The sequence below is a fragment of the Eumetopias jubatus genome, unplaced genomic scaffold, assembly GCF_037043125.1.
Source record: "Eumetopias jubatus isolate StellerSeaLion01/CBP00866 unplaced genomic scaffold, mEumJub1_p1.0 scaffold_12, whole genome shotgun sequence".
Lineage (NCBI taxonomy): Eukaryota > Metazoa > Chordata > Mammalia > Carnivora > Otariidae > Eumetopias > Eumetopias jubatus.
Genome location: NW_028274818.1, coordinates 29,046,292 through 29,053,980, shown reverse-complemented (window position 1 = coordinate 29,053,980; position 7,689 = coordinate 29,046,292). Strand labels below are relative to the sequence as shown.

Genomic DNA, 7,689 nt, shown 5'->3' with positions numbered 1-7,689 from the left:
TGTCAAGAAGAGCTAAAGAACAGCCAAGTGAGGGATTCTCCCCCACAGACCCGGTGATCAGAAGGATTCCCGATTAGTTGAGGGAGGGAGGTAGAAGGCCGCTGGACCCTGCTAGAAAATCTGAGAGTTGGGGTTGGAGCCAAGAGTCCCAGAGAATATCCCTGGAAAACTGACATTCCACAGTCAAGAGGGGGCAGACTGCAAAATCATTAAAGGAATCCTGGATGCCAGGCATTTGATTTCCTGAGGTTTGGGGAGGCTGTGTCTCACCCTCTGAGTGGCCATTAGGCCTGGGGCCCCACCCGAAAGGCCAGGCCACCAGCATAGGTTGCAGGCTCAGCCCCGTGGGCTCCATTACCTGGGAAAGGTAAAACCGAGCAGCAACCTACCCTCTCCCTGTCTCGGGGAAGTTGGGTTTTGCTGGAGCAGGGACTTGCAGGACACTGATCAATACCATTAGGTGAGGTCAGACAAGGGGGCAGCAACGCTACCCAGCTCCCAGGCCAGAGACCAGCTGAAGCACAGATGGTGTGGGGGAGATGGGGTAAGACCAGCCTGTACCTCTCATAAGCAATTCTGTCTTCTGTTCTCAGGAGATCAGTTGCCACCCTCAGTAACCAAAGAGGCACCCAAACTATGGCAGGTGAGAGAAGAGCTGATCACCCCTCCCCCGTCCTAAGTCCCTCACTGGCATTCCTCACGGGGTGGAAATGAGGGAAGCATAGGGCTCAGAGATCTTCGGGAACTCGCCTGGTTCTTTGTTTTTTCCGGTTTAGGCTTTGGGTTTTAACTTGTTTTCCTGAATAAAGGATGCAGCCCCCCCATGTGGAGCCCCTTCCCATTCTCCCTTCTCCGACTACCCCAGTGACGCTCCCAGGGTCTTCCCTGGGTGCCCCCTGCCCACTTCCCAGGGGCTCCATTCACACTGCTGGAGGACCACTGCCCAATTCCACTAGAAAATTCAAAAGCCCTGCTCACGGCAGGAGCTCCAAGAGACAATCTCGCCCAATGGTGGCATAGTGAGGAGGGGCTCACGTTCCGTGGGTGCATGCATCAGGGCTCCGTTGTGTTAAAGGGTTACCCACGAGGAAGAGTAGGGAGGGTTCATCTCCGTTCCTCCCAACCTTCTCCAGAGAGGCCCCCAAAGAAGTCCGCCATTCATGGGGTGAGCATCCGGCAGCTGGTGGAGGAGATCCCCGAAGGCGGCAGCACACCAGACTTCCAGCAGAAGCCCGTTGCCTTGGCGCTGCAGGAAGGTGAGAACCGGGAGGGGAGCTGCTGAGAGTCTGCACGGTGCAGGGGGCTCAGCCCCATCCTTCCTAGCCGGCCTCCCAGCCCCCACATCCAGCACCAGGCCACACCATGTCTCCCTCTGCTTGTGGGGTGCTTGCCTGCCTGGGCCCCCAGAAGGGCCAGGGACCTGAGGGGCAGAAGGGGCAAAGGGGGTGAAGACCCACTAGGGTATGCTGAAACAAGAAATATTTGGGAATAAAGGTGGGGGATGCTCCCTGGGGAGCAGGAGAGTTGGTGGTGTTGCCGAGCTCCCCTCCCCTCTCCCGACCTCTGAGCAGCCGCTATAGACACTGTTAAAATGAGGTTCATTTGGGCCACATGAGAAAAGTGCCCAGGAAAGTGATGGGAGCAAAGACTTTTGGGGGAAGGGGTGAGAATTGGTGTTCTTTTTCCCAGCACAGGTTCCTACAATACCTTGCAATTTACATCATTTCGGTATAAGAAAAAGAATGGCACTTTATTTTTCTAAATCTGACTCTGAAGTCCTCACTCAAAATACAGAGGTCATGAGCAATCGTCTGTCACCACTGCGGAGGGCCCTTGGGCCTTCACTCTGTACTACTCTCTAGGGGGATGTCCCCGGCAGGAGCCCAAGGGGTCTCTTGAGGGTGGGCAGCTCCCAGCCTTCCATGCCACACATGGAGCTTGGGCTCTTTTCTGAGTCTGGAACCCTGTGTCTCGGGATCATCCCACTTTGAAAGTGGACATGGAACCCCCCAAAAGACTCATCCCCTTCCCAGTCTTGGGAGAGTCCTTCAGACTCCTCCCTCACCTACATGCAAAGAAACGCTCCCTTCCAGCCCAAGCCCTGCTTGCCTCTCCTTCCACCATGGAGCCCACATTCTGTGATACAGAAGCTGGCGGGGGGGGGGGGTGTCTGTCTTCTGGGTGCCTGGAAACTGCTGCTCCCTGCCTGGCATCATAAGACTCCTTGAGTCAGGGCACCAAGGCCTGACACTCTTCTTGAAGGGGCAGTGGAAATACCTAGAGCAGTGAAAACAACAAATTAAAGTCCCAATAAAGTATACTCTCAGCCCTCCCCCAAGCTGCCAATCTTTTGACTGCCTTTTCCTGCCACAGGGAAAAATGCCATCTTTCGGGCCCTGGTCTGTGGGGAGCCCAAACCTGAGGTTTGTTGGCAGAGCACCAAAGGTAACCTCAGGAACTCCAGCAAGTACCAGATCTCCTCCTCCCCCGGCAGCAATGAGCATGTGCTACAGGTAAGACCTGCAGCTCTCCCCCTGACCCACGTCTACTCATCTCTCCCTGTCCCCTTGAAGGGCTCCTTGGCAGCCTCCAAACCCCAGAGGAGTAGGAGATGTTCCCAGTTGGGGCTGAGCCCACTCGGCTCCATCCTGTGGCTCCAGGTGGCTTGAGCCAGGTGGGGACGTGCCAGGCTCGCAGGTACCTCTGCTGATAACCTGGCAGGTGGCGGAGGCTGGAGCTTAGGAACTCAAGCTGTGGAGTCCAGATGGCCTGGTTTCCAATCCCAGGCCCGCCACCTTGGCCTTGGAAAGTTCCTTACTTCTCTGTACTTCCGTTTCCTCATCTATGACATGAGAATAATAACAGTACTTACTTTATGGTGTTGTTATGAATATGAAAAGTTTATGTGAAGTATCTCACCAGTGCCTGGCCTCTAGTGAGCACTCTGTCCCTGCTGCCAATATTAGTAATAATTAGAGCTACGAGTCGCAGAACACCTACTATGTGCTGGGGCCTTGGGCTAAACATTTGACATAGATGATATCATTTACTCCTGACCATTCACTACTTTTTGAGGCATTTTTATTCTTGCCGTATAAGAAACTAAGGTTCAGAGAGGTTAGGTAATTTACCCAAGGTCCCATAGCCCATAATACATGATGGAGATGATACACGGCCCAGATCCATCTGCCCCAAAAAAGCCAGCCTTTCTGCTACACCACATTGCCTCTGCTGGCAAAGAGGCCCTCCCCCAAGCTGCCAATGGTACATCCACTCTCTGTCATGATCCCGCTTTTTGTTTTGGGGTCTGACTTCCTTGATGAAGACTGTGAGCTCTCTAAGGAAAGGGCTGTGTCTTATTCATCTCGATATGCCTTTAGCCATGTCTAGTAAGTGGAGGGAGCGGGGAGGGGGTGCTAGCCATGTCCCTCCGGCCTTGGCCTCTCTGCAGATCAACAAGCTGACGGGTGAGGACTCGGACCTGTACCGCTGCACCGCAGTGAACGTCTATGGAGAGGCCACATGCTCCACGAGGCTCCTGGTCATCGAAGGTGGGCTCGACCCCCTCCCCTCATCCTGTCTCATTGGTGCTTGGGGTGCTGGCCCTGGCTTTCTCCTCAGAGAGCCCTCAGAGGCCACAGGGGCTGGGCAGCTGGTGGCGTAAAAGGAGAGAGGGACAGCAAGTTCGCTGTCCCATCTGGTGCCAGGGCCCTTGGCTTCACGCGCTTACATACCAACTCTGCATGTGGTCTAAAAGGCACACACTCAGCAGATGCCCCACTGCAGATGCTCTGAATGATATTCTCTTAACCCTGGAGCATGAGAACAGGACCTAGAGGTCAGTTTCTGGTCCTGAACCTTCTGCTAACTCCTTCAGTGGGCTTCGTTTTCTTGAGGGGGGCTCCAGTTTCGTGGCCCCAGTTTCTCCACTGTACAAAGGATACTTGGTACAGCCCTACGTCAGAGGTGGCAAACAGGTAACATGAAGGCCAAATCCTATCTCAGACGTGCAGGTGGGTTGTTTGTTTTTGACTTGCACAGTGTTTCCAAATTTTAAATTAATTTTTGACATACAATAACGGGAAGGGGCATGTCTCTTGAGAAAGCAGATCTAGTCTTTCAATTGGTTATGCTTTTGCCTACAAGTAACAGAAAACCCTACTACAAATAGCCCAAGAAATAAAGACACTTGATTATGTCACATGATAAGAAGTCCTGAGGTTGGAATCCAGGGCTCAAACCACAGCTCAGCGCTGTCACGGGACAACCAGATGCTTCCTGTCCCACTGAGCTGCCACCCAAAGACGTTGGCTTGGCTTATAACCTCGTGGTAATAAGACGGCTGCTGCAGATCCGAACTGCATCCACATTCAAGGTGGGAAGAAGGGGAAAGAGGTGGCCCCAGGTACAGCTGGCCCTTTTATCAAGAAAGCAAAAGCTTTCTCAGAAACTCCTTGGAGACTTCTGTTTACATCTCATTGACCAGAACCGTGTCACATGGCCACCCCTGGTGGCAAGGGAAGCTGGGAAGGCAAGGATTTAGCTTTTCCAGCCTCCTTCCTACTAGTGGGAATAGGCGATGAGGACTGGGCATGGCTACAGGCTTAGCCAAACAGCAGTGTTGGCCTTCCTGGGCAACATCCGGCCCATACCCTGAAATGGCAGCTCCTGGGGGGCATGGGAGAGCCGCTGCCCCTGCAGCCAGCCAGTCTCTGCACTCACTTCTGCTGCCCCCCGCCCCTGCAGACACGTCAGCAGGCCTCCCCCACGTGTGATGATAATCAGGTCAGCTCCACATCAGTCACGCTAAGGCTCTGGGTATCAAAGCTTATGATGGGCCCTCCGCTCATCCCTCTTGCTGAGCTGTTGTCTTGCCCTTTTGGACAGTGGGGAGGACACGCTGGGGCGCTCAGTTGGTTCTCAGGAAGACCATCAATGTGTCTCACTTCTCTCCCCATCTGTCCACATAAATCTCTTCCTCTACTCCTGATGGTCCAGTTGGCTTTCGGAAGAATCGGAAGAGGCACAAGGAACCCCAGGAGGGTAGGTGTAAGGGTTGTCAGAAATCTTCTTGGGTTGTGGGAAATGGGCTACTCCTTGCCTGGTGCTCCTGACTTGGCCAAGCCCCTACCAACACCTTACAGATCATCACCAGTCCACAGGAGGGCAACTTTCAAAAGCTCGGTTGTCAGCCATGGACCACAGGTCCTTAGATTGCCCCCCCCGCCACACCCACCCACCCCACTCCCATTGCCACAGAAAAGCCCTGCATTAGCCCCTTGGAATCCCACCCTGGGCTTGGGGCCTCATTCCTGCTCCTTTTCTAGACCTCAGGAAGGAACTGATGGACTACCGAAATCTTCTGAAAAAGAGGTGGGTGTGGGCCTATCCAGGCGCAGGGCTGAAGTCTCCCCAGCTACATCCATGAGCAAGGCAGGCTCAGTTCTCCCGTCCACTGGCCAGGAAGATAGACTGCAGGTAGCCAAAAGGAGAAGGGAAGAGCACTGACCCCCTAGTTCTGTTGCCTTTAAGCTCTGTGTCCTTGAATGAATCATCTCTCCTCTTCCGGTCCTGACTCACTCGTTTGTAAAATGGGGTGCTCTACTAGAACAATGATTTTTTTTTTTTTTAAGTGTTAAAGTAACAGAATAGGGATGCCTGGGTGGCTCAGTCAATTAAGTGGAGGCCTTTGGCTCAGGTCATGATCCCAGGGTCCAGGGATCGAGTCCTGCATTGGGCTCCTTGCTCAGTGGGGAGCCTGCTTCTCCCTCTCCCTCTGCCTGCCCCTCCCCCTGCTTGTGTGCTCTCTCTCTCTGACAAATAAATAAATAAAATCTTAAAAAAAAAGAAAAAGTAACAGAATAATCTACACACCCCACACCCCCCACACACACCCCTGCCCCCCGCCATCTTTCTCAGCGATCCACAATACAAGGTGTTAGGAGCAGAGTTTCTCCCCTGAAAGTTCGGACTGCGGGGGGTTGGGGAGGAGCCCTTGCCCATCTCTGTGTCCATTGTGTCCCGACAGTGCTCAGGCCCAGAGCCCAGCCTCCCCATCCCTTTCTTCTAGTGCAGACAGGGCGGCTCCCCTCAGCCTCTCAGGGTGCCAGGCCCAGGGGAGCAGCTTCTGGGGCTCCCTTGGCCTCTGACCTGCACCCGCCCTGCTCCCCAGGGCCCCGCCTCCCACCAAGAAAAAGGTGGACCTGGAGCAGGTGTGGCAGCTTCTGATGACGGCCGACCGCAAGGACTACGAGCAGATCTGCCTGAAGTACGGCATCGTGGACTACCGGGGCATGCTGCGCAAGCTGAAGAAGCTGCAGAAGGAGCGCGAGGACAAGATGGCGCCGGTACGCTCGCCGGGGCCCACGGCCGGGTGCCTCGCGGGCGCCCCCACCTGGAGCTGGGCCAGGCGCAGGGCCGGCCCTCCCCCAGCTCCCAGGGCCGTGTGGGGCCAAGGACCGGGGCCTCCAGGCAACGTTTTGGCTTTGAAATCTGGTTCAGATACTAAAATCTGGGGCATTGGGAAAGTTAGGGCCTCCGTGTCTTGGTTTCCTTTTCTGTAAAATGGGTGTTATAGTTGTACCTGCTTCTTAGGGTTAGGGAGAGGATGAACTAGAGAATGTACTTAAAGCACTTAGCCTAGTGCCCGACGCCTGGCAAGGGCTTCCTGTCCGCTGTCATCCTCCCCAGGCCTTGGTTACCTGTCTTATTTCTAAAGGCTTCCTGTGGAGGGGATTTCACAGTTGCCTGCTTATCCCAGTGTCTTATAAACTGTACAGGCAGTTCTTTCCTGGGTCTAACATAACTATAGCACTAGTCTAACTTGTCTTCTGGAAATGCAAAACTAGTTTTCACCATCCTGAAAATAGTATTTTATCACCTTGAAGGTGGCTCATCAAACATCCTGGGACTCAGTTTTCTGTCCTCCAAGCCTTCTCATTGACCTTAACACAGGGCTTTGCCCACAGTTGGTGCTCAACTAATTTTTATTGGCTGGAATAGCAGATGAACAGAAATGTCCTACCATGTTCTCAGAACACCTGGATGGACACCTGGGCTCCTTTCTCACTTTGCTTCCTGACCTGATGTCTCATCTTGGAAAATTTCTTCCCACCTGTAAAATGGGCAAATGCATGCCCCGGTGGGACACGGCGGGGGGGGACTGGGGTCCGAGGGTTTGGAGTGCCCCAAAGAGAGAGCTCAGAGCGATCCCCTGGTGCGTTTGTCTTCCCTAGTACGTTAACGCCGTCTCCAACTTGAGACACATCAGGGTCAGCAAGGAGGGGGTCGCAACATTTGATCTGGAGCTGGATCTCAAGTATTCCGGGAGCAAGATTCACCTGTATAAGGTGAGGCTGGAGGAGTCATTGAGGAGGGAGGCATCTGGCAGGGATGCTGCAGGTCTTGGGGGGAGGAACTATCGGTCCCGTGGATTCCCCTCTAGGAGCAACTCAAGTACACAGATGGTGAGTCCTGCATCCCCTGGACTTCCTGATTGGAGGGAGGTCAAACTTTGGTGTAGACATTTCATAGACTCTTCTTACCTCTCACTGAGCAACCGGGTTCTCTAGCCAGGACACCAGGGGTAAAAAGAGGATTCTGAGAAAGTGCACCTCCGCCCCCCTGCATCTGTTTCTTTGCTCTAGCTGGTCCTCCTGCCTGTCGTGGTCTTCCCCAGTGTCCACACGG

General features: G+C 54.0%; 1 protein-coding gene across 1 annotated transcript in view; it reads left to right on the top strand.

The window, feature by feature from the left end:
- The first annotated feature begins 636 nt into the window (after window positions 1–636).
- Window positions 637–7,689, top strand: part of IGFN1 (immunoglobulin like and fibronectin type III domain containing 1) — a 29,837-nt gene continuing 22,784 nt past the window's right edge. Inside the window, exons 1-8 of the mRNA XM_028120106.2 lie at window positions 637–654; window positions 1,148–1,256; window positions 2,374–2,513; window positions 3,452–3,551; window positions 4,999–5,043; window positions 5,328–5,373; window positions 6,173–6,347; window positions 7,236–7,349. Coding sequence (XP_027975907.2) covers window positions 637–654; window positions 1,148–1,256; window positions 2,374–2,513; window positions 3,452–3,551; window positions 4,999–5,043; window positions 5,328–5,373; window positions 6,173–6,347; window positions 7,236–7,349 — 747 coding nt within the window. The remainder of the gene's footprint in view (window positions 655–1,147; window positions 1,257–2,373; window positions 2,514–3,451; window positions 3,552–4,998; window positions 5,044–5,327; window positions 5,374–6,172; window positions 6,348–7,235; window positions 7,350–7,689) is intronic.